Here is a 15,909-nt window from a genome sequence, read left to right as displayed (position 1 = left end):
ATAAAAAAAAAAAAAAAAAAAAAAAAAAAAAAAAAAAAAAAAAAAAAAAGAAAGAAAAAGTGGTGGGGTGGATAAAAATAACTGCTGAGTTCTCCACCAGCCAGGTACCTCGGCAGTTCAAGGACGTATCAATCAGAGGCAACCACTGAGAATTAGCACGAGGGAGGCAGGTCAACGGTGTGGAGAATGAGTCTCTTTCAAAGGAGATAGGAGGAAGAGAGGGGCAAGGAGGAAAGTGGGGCCCCCAGGCTCTGCAGCAGGGACAGAGAGGCTGCCTGTTCCTCTGGAGTCTCCTCCAGCAAATGTCGGGCAAAGGCCTGCTCCATCTGTGCCAGAAAAGGTGGGGAAGAGATGGTCATGAGCACAGCTGGGGAAGACACTACCCTAGGAGCATCTTTCCCTCCAGAGGCCCCTGCTTCTCCTGGAACACCCCACCCCCACCCCACCCCACCCCCACAGGCAGGCTTGGTCTCCCCCTCCTCTGAACTCACCTGCACTGTGATAAGACTCTTTGGGTTTGGGGTATGGCTGGGGCTGGGGCTCTCCTCCCAGAAATTCAGTGTCACCTGGAACTTGGGTGGGGGCCCGAGACCCTGGAAGTACCTGGCCAAGTCTGATGAAAGAGAAAGGGTCAAGGGTTGGAAGCAAGAAAGAGGAGAGAGAGGCCACAGGCAAGAGAAAGAGCGGTGACTGCAGAGCCGAATGGAGATCAGGGCTAGAACAGGAGCTGCAGGGTCATGAGGCTGTTTCCTCACACCAGAAGAAATGCCAGCAACTCTGCTGCTATTCACCCATATGCAAATAGGAAAGGGTGCCCCTTCTCCAAGTAAGAAGTGTTTGAAGGTAACTGGTTTTTAATACAGCCTGCAAAGCTCTCTGCTATAAGAGCTTAGAGTCCTCATAGCAGCAGCCTGGGCTGCTACCACACAGGGGCTCCCCTCTCTGTCACCTGCTCATAACCCCGCTACCAAGGACACCCATGGCCCTGGCACGCTCCTGCCCTGCATCCCCTATACTTCTGGCCCCTACTCCTAAGGTCAGATTACAGATTCAGAGATGAATGGAGGCAGGAAGTGGAACTGCAGGAGTGGATGGGAGAAGGCCAATCAGGGTTGCTGCCTAGGGTGGAGCAGGGCTGGTGTGGATAATGTGCACCAGCTCTCCCAAAGGTGTCAATGGTGTGTATGCAAGTATGGATGCCAGGGAAGGTCTGGGAACACACCTTTCCATTACTGTCAGGTGCCATGCTGGGGGCAGTCCCCGAGATGGGACTTGCCTGCTCAGCTCCACCTGTGCCTTATCTTCCAAGGCCTGGGCTGGGGAAGGGCAGCTGCCAGGTAGCTGCCAGGGCTGAGCACACAGCCCTCCAGGCTGTGCACTATGCAAGTACAGGATGCCATGCATGAGCTATAAGGAAGGATCTGCTGGAGGAAACAGGGTGGTGGCAGAGCCTACCAGGTCCAGTAGAGGGGAACTAAGGGGCAAGGGCAGGGACTCCGCTCAGCTGGAACAGCCTTACCTCTGCAGAAGTAGGTGGTTCGGAAGAGCTCCACGCACTCATTGCTGGGCAGCAGATGTGGGCCTGGACCGGGCGGTGCCTGGGGTGCGTTCCAGGAGACAGGGATAGGGCAGAGGCGCTGCACGAAGAGGCCCCGGGAGTTGCTGGCGACCAGGACTCCCCTCTCGATCTGGCTCAGCAGGCGCTGAGTAGGCTCCCTTGGGTCAGGCTTGGGAAAGACCACCTGCTCCATTCCGCACTGGGAGCCTGAGGGCTCAGCCACCAGGCGGCAGTCCAGGCTCTGCACCTGGGCTTCTCCCACCACACGCCCGCCATAGATGAAGGTGAGCAGCAGAGAGTAGTCTGCGGACAAAGAATCACCAGCTGCACCTGGCCTGCACCTGGCCTTCACCCTCGGGCTCTGCCTGGTCAGCACCAGGGCCTGAGGGGACCAGGAACGGCTCCTTGCAAATCCCACATCCTCATCTTGTGGGTGAGAAATATGAGGTCCAGAGAGGGAAACCAAGTGTGGGCTGGGGCCCTGCCTGCCCCTTCTGAGGTTAGAGAAGGCATCTTCCTCCTTATCCGCCCTCTTGCCAGCCCCACCAGCCAAGGAGCTTCCAGCCAGACTTTCCCATCACTCAGGAGGGGAGCTGATACACAAATGCCCAGAGGACTCAGGGCTTAATGCCCAGGGTCTTACAGTTTGTACGAAGGTCCCAGAGACTGGGGCTCTGCTTGACCCATGGGAATTCATGTCTCAAAGTGGATTTCCAGGGAACAGAGTGCATAGGGGGTACTTTGAGAGCTGAGCTGTTTGGAGTCTGGAGTCTGGTCTGGTGTACTGCCTAGAAACCAGTGCCTCTGTCGGGGTAAGGGGGGCCCAGTTTGCTACAAGCCCCGACAGATACAGTAATACATGCATGACTCCCGGGAGACAAGCTGGGGAGACAAGGAGCAGGGATGAGTCAGAAACGCCACACACCTGAGTCTGGAGGAGGCAGAAACTCCAATGACACCTGATCTCCTTGGAAAGGGGCGCCTTCAGTTGTGTCCGCACCTATCAGGAAAACAGAGGCATATGGTTCAGGATGGGAATGAGGAGTCCTTGGGCCAGAGGCTGTGGCATGGGGGTGACAAACAGAGGCAGGGGAGGTGGTACCTTCCTGAGGCTCAGGGCTGTTGCTGCTGCTGCTGCTGCTCCCAAAGTTTGAATGGCCTGTTCCCCCATTGGCCCCCACCTCCTCCTGCAGACACAGTGTCTATTGTTGGCCAACCTCTCACCTAATTACTGTCCTGCCCCCTTCCCCATTTCCTCCCCAGTGCTTACATTTCTGAGGGGGTCCTCAAGCCAGGAGGGACTGAGCATACAGTTCTTTGTGGTGCACTCCTCCTCCTCCTTCTCAGAGGACACAAAACTGTGACATCGCTTTGATGGTGACTTCTGGGTCCCTGGCTGGGCTGTGGAATATCGTGGAGGGGGAGACAAATGTCAGAGTCTTTTCAATTTTTTTTTTAAAGATTTTATTTATTTATTTGACAGAGAGAGAAGTCACAAGTAGAGCTGCAGGCAGAGAGAAAGGGGGAAGCAGGCTCCCAGGACCCTGAGATCATGATTTGAGCCGAAGGCAGAGGCTTAACCCACTGAGCCACCCAGGCGCCCCAAGAGTCAGAGTCTTAACTGTGGACAGAGAGTAGGACAGGAGGCAGTGAAAGGATGGGGAGGACCAGGCAGGGGAACCCGGGCAACAGCTCCCAAGTACAGAGACAGGCAGGACTCTAAGTGAGGAACCTGCAGAGAGGCCCAGCACCCTCCCAGAAGGCTCCCATCTCCATCCTCCCCTAGTCCACAGTCTGCTGTTTCTAGAAGTGGCCGTGCAAGGGGACACAAGGGGACACCCACCAGAACAGGTCCCTGATGGTGGCAGCAGCCGGTACACCTTGTAGGGCTCAGCACCATCCCTATGGCCGCTCTCAGGAACCTCCTCAAATTCAGGACTCTTGTTGAGGGCACAGCGCAGACGTGTCTTCCAGATGGCAGGGCCTTCTGTGTCCCCTTCCTTGTACTTCCCCTTAAACATCGCCCATGCCTTCAAGACACAGGAAGTAAAGCAGAGGCAGCATGTCACACACCCCACTCCCCGGTAGAGGCGGGCAGCGACTTTGGGGTTGCACCGCCTGAGCACATGCACAGAAGAGCCAGTGTTCAGGTTTATGCTGCCTCCAAATCCTTCACAGCTTCCGCGCTTTCACTTTGTATCGGATTGTGTCCACACTGCTGGTTCTACCCTCCCACCTCCCCTTTCTCTGCAACCCAGGCCAACACAAGCCCTGGAAGGTGGGAGTTTCCGTGTACAGGCCACACTTGGGGCGGGGTGGGGTGGGGGGGCTAGTTTCTGAGCACTTTCACCTTGAAGAAAGCGGCGTCCTGGTCCTCCCGGAAGTCCTGCTTGCCTGCGTGCTTCCAGGGGATCCGGAACATGGTCTTGGCGGCATCCTCCCAGCACACCCCGGGGAACTGCCCGCTCTCCACTTGCTCTACCACCCAGTTCCGCAGCTTTCGGGTGCAGCGTGCCCTGCCTGATGCCATCCTGGGTACAAGAGTCACACGCAGGCAGCATCAGTGGAACCGACGCCGTGGGAGGGCACATCTGCCAAGGTCCTCACAAATAGGGTTGGTTCCTGCAAGGGCCCTCAAGGATCCCATTCATCTATTGTCTGTAGACATTTCTCAAAATTCTGGGGCCAAATTGTGTCGTTTCTCCCTTCACTAGTAATGATAAAGAAAATACATCCCTTTTAACATCTCAAGCTATGACATCTGGAAGGAAATCTTACGTGTTGATCTTAGTTTTAAGACTTTTGAGGAATCGGCTGCCTGCAGAGAACTCCCTCGGTGTGGCTAACGGGAAGAGGCCTGGTCTCTACCCAAGCATCGGCAGAGGTAGTTTCGGCATCTGAGATAACCCCATTGATCCCTCACCCGCCACCCCCATAACCTAAGTTGACCCCACCAACCCTTCCCCTCTGCTAGCCTCTGGGGTAGGTGGGGCAAGGCTTCGGCGGAAGTGGGCAGGGCCAGAAGGCAAGAAAACAAACAGGGGCCGCTCACTTCCATCCCGGGTTGAGAATTCTCTCCTCAACAACCTAGCAGCAGGGTCTCCTGTCCTTTGCCTCTAGAGCTGGGAACACTGGCCCCAGGTCAGTCTCTCACTCAGGCCAAACCGCCCCGCGTTCTATTTCACAGGCCACTTGTACAGTCCTGTTCCGCGCAGGGGCCCCAGGAGCTCCTGCCCCCCACCTCCCGCCTCCGATCCGATCCGGCCCGGCCTTCCAGCTCTAGACCAGGCTGGCGTCCACTCTCCCATCTTACCTGCGCGGCTCGCTGGCTGTTCCAGGATGCAGCTAGCTGCCCTCGACTCAGCAGCCGTCCAGGCAGCGTCCTGATTTCTCCGCCCCTTCCTACAGTCCCCACCCAAAGTTTCAGTTCTCCTCCAGGCAGGGCTGCTTCTCAGAAATCACGTGGTCCAAGCTGCAGGGCAACCGCGTGCCACCAGGAGGCAGCAAGCATCTGAGGACTTCACTGTTGAAATTCCACTGTTGGTACACCGCAGGGCCCCTCCCCCTCAAGCTAATTTCCATACCTTCCCACCCCCTTAGCTACTCCCTGATCTCTGCGCCACTGCTGCTTGCTGCTGGCGGCGAAGGTTGTGGAGTCTGGCTGAGGCCTCTGGCTGGCTCTATACCACCCACGCTTCTACGTTTCCCTCCTCATGCCTGCCTGGTGCCTGGTAGGTGACCTCAGATACCAGTCGAATTGGATGAAGGAACAAAGAAGGCTGCAGAGGAGAAAGCCCAGGCAGAGTGGCTGACTGGGGAGGGCCTCCTTGGCCATTCAAGGTGTTAATTCCTTCCCGGCCCAGAGTCCAAGGAGGGTCAGGTGGTGGGCTGCAGGCGACCCTTGCAGCAAAGCTCTCAGTTCACCCACCCTCTCTCCCTGTGCCCCAGATGGTGGGGCCAGAAGAAGGACCACCAAAAAGCCTGGGCAAGGAGATGCTTCTTTATTGGTGCTGGAGTTGTTCCTCAGGAGGCTGGGCCTCGAGACCCTCAGGAGGATCCTTGCCCTTGGCTACTTCCTCCTGCGAGGGATACTGTGTCCCAAGGGCACTTCTTCCATCAGCTTCTGCAGAAGGAGAGAGAAAAGGATGCCACTGGAAGCCTAGGGCTCAAACACAGGCTGGACAGGGACTTCTAGAGCATGGGTCAGAGGTGAGGCTGGAGGGGAGGCTTTACCTTTAATAGACGGGCATGGTAGGCAACAGGGTCCTCCCCGGCAATGGGCTGTGGGCGCACATGAAGGTAGCGCTCCACAGCAGTCTCCAGCTCCTCTACCTCATACAGGGTGGCGGGATCCAGCGAGTGGGCATTAATGAGGCTCACAAGATATTCTTTGTAGTGTGCCCTGGGGAGAGGACAGGGTGGAATCATCGTTCTTCTGTTTGGCTAATATCGAGCCAGGGTACCCTGTACATTGCCAGTCACTGACACACTCACACGAACGAGACTGACAACTCTTGCCACTTACACGGGTAGGCACCGTGTCTCTGCACACGCTGCTGGCTCCTACCTAGCCACATCCTTGCCAGAGAGCCCCCCTCTTGCTTCCCCTGCAGGACCCACTATTCAGGAGACCCCCTTCACTCTCCAGGCGTAACCTCCCCAACACTATGCTCCATGCTATGCCTGACACTCACTGGCAGAGGCCAGCATGGCCAGCTGGAGTCTCCTTGCCACAAGCTTCATCTCGGAACCCGTTGGGAACCTCTTTCTGCTCCATCACCCGGCAGCCACCTAAGGATAAGGGAAGGAAGGGATCCTTGTGCTGGGAGGAGGTCACTAACCACGAAGCCTCCAGAGAACCGGGTTATCAACGGAGGCAGCACAGGCCAAGCTTGGACCACACACCTGAGCCTCCCCTTTACCCACAACACAGTGGGAGCCCAGCCTGCCCTCACCCGCCTCCCAGGCTTGTCCCAACACTCACCGCCAGGTACTGCCCGGGCCCCCGCTGGGGGCTCTGTGTTGAACATGACATTATTGTCCTAAGGAGGGGCAGATGGATGGGCGTTAGGTTCCCCTTGATGCCAGCCCTTCTGCATTGCCCAGCAGAGAGCCTTTCCGTTCTTGCCCCCCAGGGCCCTGCCTCCCACCCTGGGCAATCTGCGCACCCAACCAGGCTGGCCAGCCCTGACCTGTAGCAGCTTCTGGAGCCGGAGAGCAGTCCAGTCCCGCAGGTAGAAGAGGCAGTCTCGTGGGTGGTGGCCATGCAGGGACTTTTTCACCCTGCAGTTAGGGTCTGGACATTTCTGGCAGAAACCCAGATGGGAGAGGGAAAGTTGGAGACGGTTGGGGTCCTGGCTTCTCAGAACCCCTGCATGAGGGGTATAGGGATGGGGGAAGATGGAGACATTGGGAGGGTCTGAGGCAAGCAGAAAGGGGGAGGGGACAGAGAGGTGCTTTACACCCCACTGGCCTTCTCTTCCCCTAGGCTATTCCTCCATGCCTTTGCCCCCCCCGCCCCCACCCGACGGCAGTGGCCCACTCTCCTGTTCCTTTCCTTCCCATCTCCAGGCTCACATTCTTGGCGTAAAAGGCATTGTAGCAGCCACTGCAGAACTGGTGGCGGCACTGGGTGCAGTGAAAGTGCATGCAGCCTCCTCGGGCCAATGCGTACGAGAACTTGCACTTGGGGCAGTCTGCAAAGGACAGCAGGTCAGGGCTGGGGCTGCCACTGCTCCTCTAGGCTCTTAGGATGAGAGGCTGGCAGTGACAAATGACCGGGCAAACAGGCCTCGCGGTCCACCCTTACCAATGCCATTCTCCTGAAGATACATGGCTAGGCCCTGGGCCTGGTATTCTGGGTCATTGGTGCGTTTCCAGTTCTGGAAATCCTCACAGCTCCGGCCTCGGTGCTGCTCCTCCCACTGCAGGAGGGAAAGCAAACTTCACCTGAAAATTCCACCCTAGGCCCTTCCTGAGGGCCCCACCTGTCATACCTAGTGCTCTCTGGCTGTGTTAATGGCACTATCCTTCACCATTGGCCAGCCTCGGTTCTTTCACGTCCTCGTACTGGCACATATTCACTGGCAGTTCTTCGGTCCACCCCCCAAGCCTATCTCAGTGCCGTTCCTTTCTCTTTATCCCTACTGTGGCCATGCTACTCCAAGCCAGGTCAGGTCTGGCCTCTGTTCCCATTGTCTCTGCCTCCACCCCTGCTGGCCTGCGATGCAGGCTCCACCTGGTGGCCAAGATGCCTTGGAGAGTATAAGGCAGGCAGCTTCCACAGCACTGGGAGTGTTCAAGCTTCAAGATTTAGTGGAAGGGTCTCAGATGGTCATTTTGTTATTACTGTTTTGTAATACAGATATCACTTTTTGGTATCCATCATTAAACTTTTTAGAGTATGTGCTGCCAAAATGAGCGCTCAAATATTAAACTTCTTAAAAGGCAAATGAGATAGTATCACCCCTTGCTTAGTCTTAGAATAAAAGGCAAATACCTTCCTCACTCGGCCTCAAGGACTCTCCTGATCTGTCAGCTAGCTCCTCTCCGACCGCCTGCCACTCTCTCCCTTGCTCTTGGGGCTCCAGCCACACAATTCTGACTTTGGCCTTTCCATGTGTTGTTCTTTCTGGCCCGAATATCTTTTGCAAAGTTGGCTTCTTCTTAACTTTCAGGCCTGAGCTTAAATTAAACCATTTTTAGAGAGGACTTGTCTGACTTCTCTATCCTACGTAGGTCCGTTCCATTATTCCTAATCTCAAATTCCTGTGTTTTCTTTACAGAACTTATACACGTGTATTTATGCTCTCTCCCTCCCATACTCCCTTCCCCTCCTTCCTCCTCACCTTTCCTTCCTTCCCTCCCTCCCTCTCCCTTCCTTCCTCCGTTTCCTCACCTTTCACCCTCCTTCCCCCTCAGCCTCCCTCTCTCCCTCCGTCCCTCCCTCCTTTCCTGACTGTCTGCAGGCTCCTTGAGGCCAGAGCTCATGTCTGTTCCATGCTTTGATATACCCTGAGTCTGATGTAGTATATGCCAGTAGCTTAGCAAGTTCTTTCTGAAAGGATCAATGTGCCTCACCTGGCGCTTACAGCGCACACAGAAGGTCTGGTGACACTGGGGACACGTTGCCTCCAGCTGCTCCCGTTCATATATGAAGCCAAAGGAGCACTGTAGGTACAAGAGCATAAAGCTATATGAGACCTGATCTGGCACCCTGCCCTCCTCCACCTCCAGTCAGCTCCCCCGGGCAGGCCACTTACCTGAGCACACCACAAGAACTTGGGGTCCCGCATAAGCACACCCTCAGTTAGCTTCTTGTGAAACAGTGCATAGGCATCTGGCTCTAGGCTCTCCCGCAGCTGGGGATAGGAGGCAGAAGTGGTGGGTGTGCAGGGTTCCTGTTCAAAGCCCAGGGCACCCCGAGTCCTAAGGACTGCAGTACCTGGATGTCAAGGGTAGAGAAGTAGCTGAGCAGCTGCGTGTCATCAGTGAGGTCGGGGCGGCCACAGGCGGGGCACACCATGTCAGTGATGTGCTTCTCCTTCAAGGCGATGGTGAAGTGCTGGCGGAAGCAGTCAGGGCAGATGGTGCACTCACAGGAAGTCAGGGCCTGCATCTGCAGGGAGAGGCCAAAAGAGGAGGAGGTCTGAAGCCATGGCTGCCAGCCGGGGTGGGGGGCAGTAGCCAGGGGTCCACTGAGAAACCCGAGTCTAACGAACGACTGCCAAGGTAGCAACTTCCAACAAGTGCCTGGCAGGCAACTTAAGTGTCTAAAGACCCTCACAGAAAAAAACAGTGGTGAGGCCCATAGTAAACGGAAGAGTGCTCTCAGGAAGGTATTTGCATCCAATTTAGAAGCAAACAAATAACATCCCTGAACTGACAAAACTCTAGAGATGGGGGGCGCCTGCCTTTGCCTTGGTTCATGATCCCGGGATCCTGGGATCGTTTCGCATTGGGCTCCCTGCTCAGTGGGGAGCCTGCTTCTCCTTCTCTCTCTGCTGCTCCCCTTGCTTCTGTGCTCTGACAAATAAATAAAGTCTTTAAAACAAACAAAGTATAGTGAGGGAGAACAGACTAGTAGTTGTCAGGTGACAGGAGGAAGGGAAGAAAGTTGCAACTATAAAAGGGCTGCATGAGGGGGATCCTTTGAGGTGATGGGACAATCCGTATCTTGTTGGTTACATGAACCTATACGCGGAATGAAATAGCACAGCGCCACATACCATGTGAAAAATGAACAAGGTCTGCAGTCTGGCTCACAAGGTACCAGTGTTTATTTCCTGGTCTTGATACTGTATAGTAATTACAGAAGATGCTACCATTGGGAAGAGGTGGGTAAAGAGCACACAGGACCCTATACTATTTTTACAACTTCTGAGAATCTACAACTATTTTAAAATAAAAAGTAGAAAACAAAACACAACTCAACATGTACAGAGCCAGTTTAACTAAATGGGAGTGTATTTGCCCCAAGAATTGCTACTTCTGGCCTAGAGTAAGCAGGGGCTTGGGAGATAAGAGGGGCCTGCTCCTACCAAATGGATATTTGATGATGACATTGAAGAATTCCTGGTTATTTTTTTTGGTGTGCCAATGGTATTTGTAGCTGTGTTTTCAAAGACTTACCTTTCAGAGATACACACTCAAGTGTTTACAGGCTGACTACATGCTGCCTAAGATCTGCTTCAAAGTAATTTTGTGTGTGTGTGTGTGTAGATGGAATAAAGACTGGTTAAATCCTGGTGACTGCAAAAGTGTGGTAATGAATATGTAGGAGTTGGGGGGACATGGAGGAAGAAAGCTGACATTTTGTGCTTGTAATGTTCCATAGTGGAATTGTAAAAATAATGGGGGCAGGAGGTGTCCCCACCTTCCTTCCAGACACTTCCTTCCAGACACATCCTTCTGGACACTGTCTGGAGCACGTGGGCAATTGCAGAGCAAAAGACAGGGCTGGAGACGGGGGCTGGCACGGAGCAGGGCCCAAAGGGAAGAGAGTCATGCGAAGGCCAGGTGCAGAGGGGACAGGCTTACCCTATTGCGGGGCAGGGCCCAGCCGCACACAGCACACTCCTGTGCAAGCAAGCGGCGCAGAAATGCCCGGTCCTGGCTGTGCCTCACAGCTTCCACTACGTCCCCCAGCTCGTAATTCCTGGGTGTCTCCTGCAGCAACGACAGTGCCAACTCTGCCCGGCCCCAGCTGGGGAGTGCGTAGACTGCCAAAAGCCGCCTAACCAGACTCTGCAATGTGATTCAGGGGGAGGGGGAAGAAGTGGCTGTCACACCCCAAGAATCCTACCCTTCGGCCCTCCCTCTGCTCCTCCAAGTGGATTATCCTCCCGGCACCTGCTTATCTGGCCCATCCCAGGAAAGGGTGGGATCAGGGCCCTTGTCCCAGAGGCGCTGATGGAAGGGCTCCAGGCGCTGGCGCTGGAGCTCTGTCAGGGCCCGAGCCACATCACCACCATGTTGGAACAATGCTTGAAGAGATCCCTCTTCAGGCCCAAAGCCCAGCGACCTGAGCTCCTGCACCTGAGAATTGGGGGTAGAGAGGAGTGAAGAGGGAAATGGCAGGCAAAAGAGTGTAAGAAGCTCCGAGACCCACAGTCCTCAACCCCCTCCCCCACCAGCACTGCTGGTACCTTCCTCCGCCGGGCCCTCACACACTCTTCCACAGCTTCGTCAACATTGCCATGCCGATCCAGCCAGGCTTTCCGGGCCTCCTGACAGGAAAAGGCACCCAGCCCCGGGTCCTGCTGTCCAGCCAGCTCGGCCACCATCTCCAGCACGTAGGGCAACTCTGAGCGCAACCACTGCAGGGGCACTTCGGTGCCTGAGTACTGTAGAGCTGAGAAGACCTCCTCTGGACAGGCACCTGCAGCTTCCCCTTCCTAAGGCACAGTCCCACCCCGACAGATGGCCCATCAGGAAGGGCACCCTCCACCCACTCTCTGCCCGAACCAAAATGCTGACAATGGTTAGACGTATGGATCATGTGAGTAGTGTATGGCATGGCACTGGTCATGTGGGAAGTAAGAGGCAGCTGCCACTAACAACATCAAGTTTTACAAGAACTTGTATTAATCTACGGTGGCCTTTCCTTTTCATGACTAGCTCAACCCTACCTCCTTCCAGGCCTAAATGCTTACCCGGATCTTGGTCACTAGTTGGAGACCTTCTTCCCGCATCTTGTCTTGGCGCTGCTTCTCGGGGTCCACACAGGAACTGGGAAGGGGGGCACTGAGGCGTCGTGTAGGCCCTGGCTCAGGGAGTCCCTCTTCCAGTGAGCAGGCATGGGGCCAGGGAGCATGCTGTATGGGGATGGGGCTGCTGGTCCGGTTGCACATGGCACACACCCAGCCAGGGCCCGAGTTGCAGAAGGTACAGTGAATACAGTACCAGACTGGAGTCTGGGCAGAGGAGAGCAAAGTATCCCCCTGCTGGGAAGGCAAAAAGAATTATCCAATTGAAAGCTGGCTGAGGCTCAAGGTGGAAAGATAAGAGAGCTGGGGGGGTGGGGAGACGCAGAGAAACTGAAGGAAACAGGAGATGAAGTAGAGAATGGCCTGTGGTAACAGATGCAAATAAAGAGATGGGAAGGCCAGGAACAGGTTACCTGAAGGGACTGCAGGCAAATGTCAGTATCCCGAGAATCCACCACCAAGCTAGGAGGCTGAGCCAGCCGAGGTCTCTCACAGATGGCACATAGCACAGCTGCCGCCTCATTCTCAAAGGTGCAGCTCTGGCAGGCCCAACGACCCCGTGCAAGCTCAGATTCTAGGCCCCCAGCTCCTTGGGAACCCTCAATCCCCAGCCCCAACCCCTTACAGCCTCGGGGTCGATCACAGGCCACACAGAGGACTGCCCAAGATTCATTTAGCATGGCACAGGCAGCACAGTGCCAGGGCAAACGGGCATTTGTGGGATCAGGGGAAGCTTTCAGGGGAAGCATAAGAGAGCTATCTCCCAGGGTCAGCACGGAGGTTGACTGGGTCCGTGATTGAGCTGACGCAGGTAAGCTGTAATGAAAAAGCAGAGGTCTGTTGGGGGCGCCCTGGTGCCCGGGTCCCTTATTCCCAGGCATCCCTCATTCTCTGTGGGGAAACACAGACCCCGTCCTTTGTATGTATTGTTCTGTCTGGAACACACCATACCCATAGCCTGTTTAATATTTAATTACATCTTAAAGTTCACATCTTGCTGATAGAGATCCTTAATGTTGGGCCTAACCCATACTAGGTGCTTAGAAATCCTACTGATTGGGGGCATGCTTGGCTCAGTTGGTTAAGCATCTGCCTCTGGCTCAGGTCGTGATCCCAGAGTCCTGGGATCGAGTCCTGCATCAGACTTCCTGCTCCTCAGGGAGTCTACCATTCCTCTGCCTCTCCTCCCACTGATTCTCTTAATCTCTCTCTCTGCCAAATAAATAAAATCTTTTTTTAAAAAAAAGAAAAGAAAGAAATCCTACTGATTGAACAGATCCTTTAGGCTAGGTTCCTCCTCTTCCTATTTGCACAACATATTAATCTATCTTGCTATGACTAATACTTGCTTTAAATGTATGTCTGTGACCTCTTGGAGGGCAATAACTGCCTGCGTGTCTTCTATGAAACAATCTTTATTTATTTATTTTAAAAAGGTTTTATTTATTTATTTGTCAGAGAGATAGAGTACAGGCAGAGGCAGAGGGAGAAGCAGGCTCCCTGCAGAGCAAGGAGCCTGATATGGGACTCAATCCTAGGACAATGACCTGAGCCGAAGGCAGCTGCTTAACCGACTGGGCCACCCAGGCATTTAGCATAAAAACTGACACAGAGTAGATATTCAAGTTACTGTAAGTTCTCTCAACTTCACTCCCACCCAGAAGAGAAGATCTCTCACCTGGGGGTCAGGCAGGTGGCCTGGGGGGCCCCAGGCAGGGTCTGACGGAGGTGATGGGCACGGGATGGGTGTCCATGGAACAGGCGATCACAAGCTGGGCACAAGGCCTGTTTACAGGCTGAGCAGTGCAGTATGCCTGGGGCAGAGCCACAGAGGAAGCAGGGACCAGGAGTGGAGCCTGAAAAATAGGAGAGAAAAAAATTGAACATCTTTCTGAAAAAGACCAAGTTACATCTGAATTTGCTGTGGGAGGGAATAAATCACAGACTACTTTTCAACATACCCAGACCCAAGGAAGCAATTTTAATCTCTTTTAAAAGGCAAGAAGATACACAGAGTAGGGCCCCAAATTTCCATTAGTTTGGTCTACTAGAAACTGCCCCACCCCCCATTACAGGACAAATAATACCTGGGGCAGAGGGTGTGGTGAGGGGGCCAGGAGCAATTTCTCTCAATAAGGGGGCAAACTCTGAGAGCTGCAGTATCTGAGAAGAAAAGGACAGGGCAAGGGTTTGGGGACACACAGTCCCACAACCCCTGTCCCCTTTGGTCATCAGGTCTTAGAGCCCTATCCCTACCTTGCTTACATCATCCTCAACCTTGTCTTCCAGCAGCTGCTCCAGGGCTTGTTGTCTTGGGTGAGTATTCTGCAAACAAGGTAAAAAGAGTTTCCATCTGGAGTCCTAGGACAAGGCCCGCCCTCAAAGCCATGGTCTCCCAGCATCCACAGCAAGAACAGTATGGGGAGTTCCCAGGTTGCTATGGGGACTAAGCCCATGGCAGTAGCATGAGGTCCCCAGCCTGCCTTTGGGAGTGAGGCTGGGCTCCCCAGACCTGGTATTTAAGTCCTCAGGACTACAGACACTGCAACATCTCACCTGTAACAGCAGGCTGAGCTCTGTCCGAAGCAGCAGCACTTCCAGTGTGACTGCAGCCACCTGGTGCTCATCGGGCTCCTCCTGCCCCTCAGGGAAACTCAATCCATCTGGTTGCTCCTCTGTGTAGCCATACAATCGCAGAACGTCCCGGCCCCCCTACCACACATTCAAACCAGTCACAACCCACCAGGCCCCCTTCCCAAAAGGGGTTGGGGCACAGCCTCCGGCCCTTTCTAGCCAACCCCCCAGCCCAGGCTAAGTCTCCTTCTCCCACAAGGGGCCCAGGGGGGGCTTCACCTGCACAGCATCCACTGTACTGCGAAAGACAGGGTTATTAAACTTGACCCCGCGCCAGTACCGGGGCCGCTGAGGGCTGAGGAGGTTGCGGCCATATTTCTCCAGGATGTTCAGGGCCGTGGACAGGGTGTTGAGGTAGTTTCGGGGCTGAGAGCAGTCAGAGAGCGGAGAGCTGTGAGCCCCGCCCTGGGCTCCCGTCCTCCAGTCCCCCTCCCGAGCGGGGCCGGGCCTCACCTCCCCATGAGCATTGCAGCGGACCAGGCGTGAGGCGTTCAGCAGCAGGTAGCGGGCTGCTGGCGGCAGGGATGTGACCAATAGCGGCTGCAGCTGCTCCATGGAAAACACCTGCCCCGAATCTTTCCTCAGGGCGCTCGTCAGCTCCTCACGGGCAGCCTGGAAGGCCCGCTCCTCCTCCTCCCCCGGCATCCTGAGACAGGAGTCAGCCCCAGCCCCGTCGTCCGCCGGGACCTGGCGCAGGCTGTGCGCGGCCTGAGCGCCACCCCTCCCGCCTGGTGTCCGGCTTCGCGGCCCGACTCGGTCGGCAAAGCCGCCCCAGGTCACTCGGGCCACGGTCAGTCTTCGGCCCCGGGCCCCGCGCCAGGGTTAGCCGGGAACAGGAAGTACTGGCAAAGAGGGCGGGATTGCGACCTAGTTTCAGGGGAAGGGGAGGGCTTTAAGGTTTGGCCAGGGTGGGGTCAGGAAATCAGGAGGCGTGGCCAAGAGGGAAGCCAGGGCCCAGCCAATGAGAAGGCCAAATGGTCTCTGGCTCCTCCCCTAGAGCGTCTGGGCCTTAAACGCCGAACGCGCTCTCTTCTCCCCCTTTCTCTAGGCTGGTTCCGCCCCTTTCCGGATGGCCCTAGGCGCGGGGTTACTTTATTTCCTTCAAAACCTTTTCTGTTACATCAGTCGGCCTTGTTCCGGTCCCCACCGGGGAAGCCCCACTCTGCCAGGACTCAGCTTTGGCCACTCTGGGGCCCCCTCAAGCGAGTCCTGCCCCTTCTGCTCTCCTGGAGGGATTCCGGAGAATGCTCCCTTCCATATTCTACTAGTTCTTCTCGGCCCCCGGCCCTCCCCCACTTACACTCTGATCCCTCTCGAGCTCCTCCCTGCAGTCGAGCCTTCTGGGGGAGCCCCATCACTGAACACCCCCTTTCCCACTCTCCAACCCCTCCCACCCCAACCCTGGACTTTTCCCGGGACCGCTCTGACTCCTCCCTAGAAGCCCCGCCCCTTCCCCGAGGGACAGCCCCTGTTCGGTAGCCGCGGTCCCACTTTTATCCTAGCCCCTCC

The 15,909-nt window shown here is 55.4% G+C and overlaps 2 protein-coding genes across 4 annotated transcripts; both read right to left on the bottom strand.

Annotated features, from left to right (window-relative positions):
- On the bottom strand, positions 1-5,133 carry IRF9 (interferon regulatory factor 9). Its single transcript, XM_059372960.1, has 9 exons — positions 4,872-5,133; positions 3,909-4,089; positions 3,402-3,588; positions 2,829-2,959; positions 2,661-2,745; positions 2,484-2,558; positions 1,520-1,861; positions 492-613; positions 1-326 (listed from the first exon to the last, which is right to left on the bottom strand). The coding sequence occupies exons 2-9, from the start codon at positions 4,086-4,088 to the stop codon at positions 198-200; spliced, it is 1,251 nt and encodes a 416-aa protein (XP_059228943.1). The 5' UTR covers position 4,089; positions 4,872-5,133; the 3' UTR covers positions 1-197.
- Positions 5,134-5,537: 404 nt separating this feature from the next.
- Positions 5,538-15,264, bottom strand: RNF31 (ring finger protein 31). Of its 3 annotated transcripts, none has more exons than XM_059372958.1 (21): positions 14,854-15,262; positions 14,620-14,766; positions 14,323-14,478; positions 14,032-14,091; positions 13,854-13,929; positions 13,445-13,622; positions 12,180-12,582; positions 11,713-12,003; positions 11,206-11,454; positions 10,910-11,095; positions 10,598-10,804; positions 9,003-9,176; positions 8,821-8,919; positions 8,639-8,728; positions 7,368-7,482; positions 7,136-7,254; positions 6,751-6,864; positions 6,543-6,600; positions 6,253-6,349; positions 5,792-5,960; positions 5,538-5,681 (listed from the first exon to the last, which is right to left on the bottom strand). In XM_059372958.1, exons 1-21 carry the CDS (start codon positions 15,043-15,045, stop codon positions 5,628-5,630), a joined length of 3,234 nt encoding a protein of 1,077 aa, XP_059228941.1. In that variant the 5' UTR covers positions 15,046-15,262; the 3' UTR covers positions 5,538-5,627. The 3 variants fall into 3 exon arrangements, with proteins under 3 accessions (XP_059228941.1, XP_059228940.1, XP_059228942.1); XM_059372957.1 differs by having other exon boundaries at positions 14,023-14,091; positions 14,854-15,261; XM_059372959.1 differs by lacking the exons at positions 5,538-5,681; positions 5,792-5,960; positions 6,253-6,349; positions 6,543-6,600 and having other exon boundaries at positions 6,852-6,929; positions 14,023-14,091; positions 14,854-15,264.
- Positions 15,265-15,909: the final 645 nt, after the last annotated feature.

The sequence above is a fragment of the Mustela nigripes genome, chromosome 13 (assembly GCF_022355385.1).
Source record: "Mustela nigripes isolate SB6536 chromosome 13, MUSNIG.SB6536, whole genome shotgun sequence".
In the NCBI taxonomy this organism is placed as follows: domain Eukaryota; kingdom Metazoa; phylum Chordata; class Mammalia; order Carnivora; family Mustelidae; genus Mustela; species Mustela nigripes.
This window is presented reverse-complemented; position numbering and strand designations above follow the sequence as displayed.

Bases quoted from the DNA above. Each gene is read 5' to 3' on its own strand.
- IRF9 (XM_059372960.1), bottom strand. From the start codon at position 4,088: ATGGCATCAGGCAGGGCACGCTGCACCCGAAAGCTGCGGAACTGGGTG. The intron at 2,746-2,828 runs GTAAGCACTGGG...CTGTGTCTGCAG, and splicing joins TTGAGGACCCCCTCAGAAAT to GAGGAGGTGGGGGCCAATGG. The intron at 1,862-2,483 runs GTGTGTGGCGTT...CTTTGTCCGCAG, and splicing joins TCTGCCTCCTCCAGACTCAG to ACTACTCTCTGCTGCTCACC.
- RNF31 (XM_059372957.1), bottom strand. From the start codon at position 15,045: ATGCCGGGGGAGGAGGAGGAGCGGGCCTTCCAGGCTGCCCGTGAGGAG. The intron at 7,483-8,638 runs GTGAGGCACATT...TCCCTCCTGCAG, and splicing joins GTGTGCGCTGTAAGCGCCAG to TGGGAGGAGCAGCACCGAGG. The intron at 5,682-5,791 runs GTAAAGCCTCCC...CTCCTTCTGCAG, and splicing joins ACCATGCCCGTCTATTAAAG to AAGCTGATGGAAGAAGTGCC.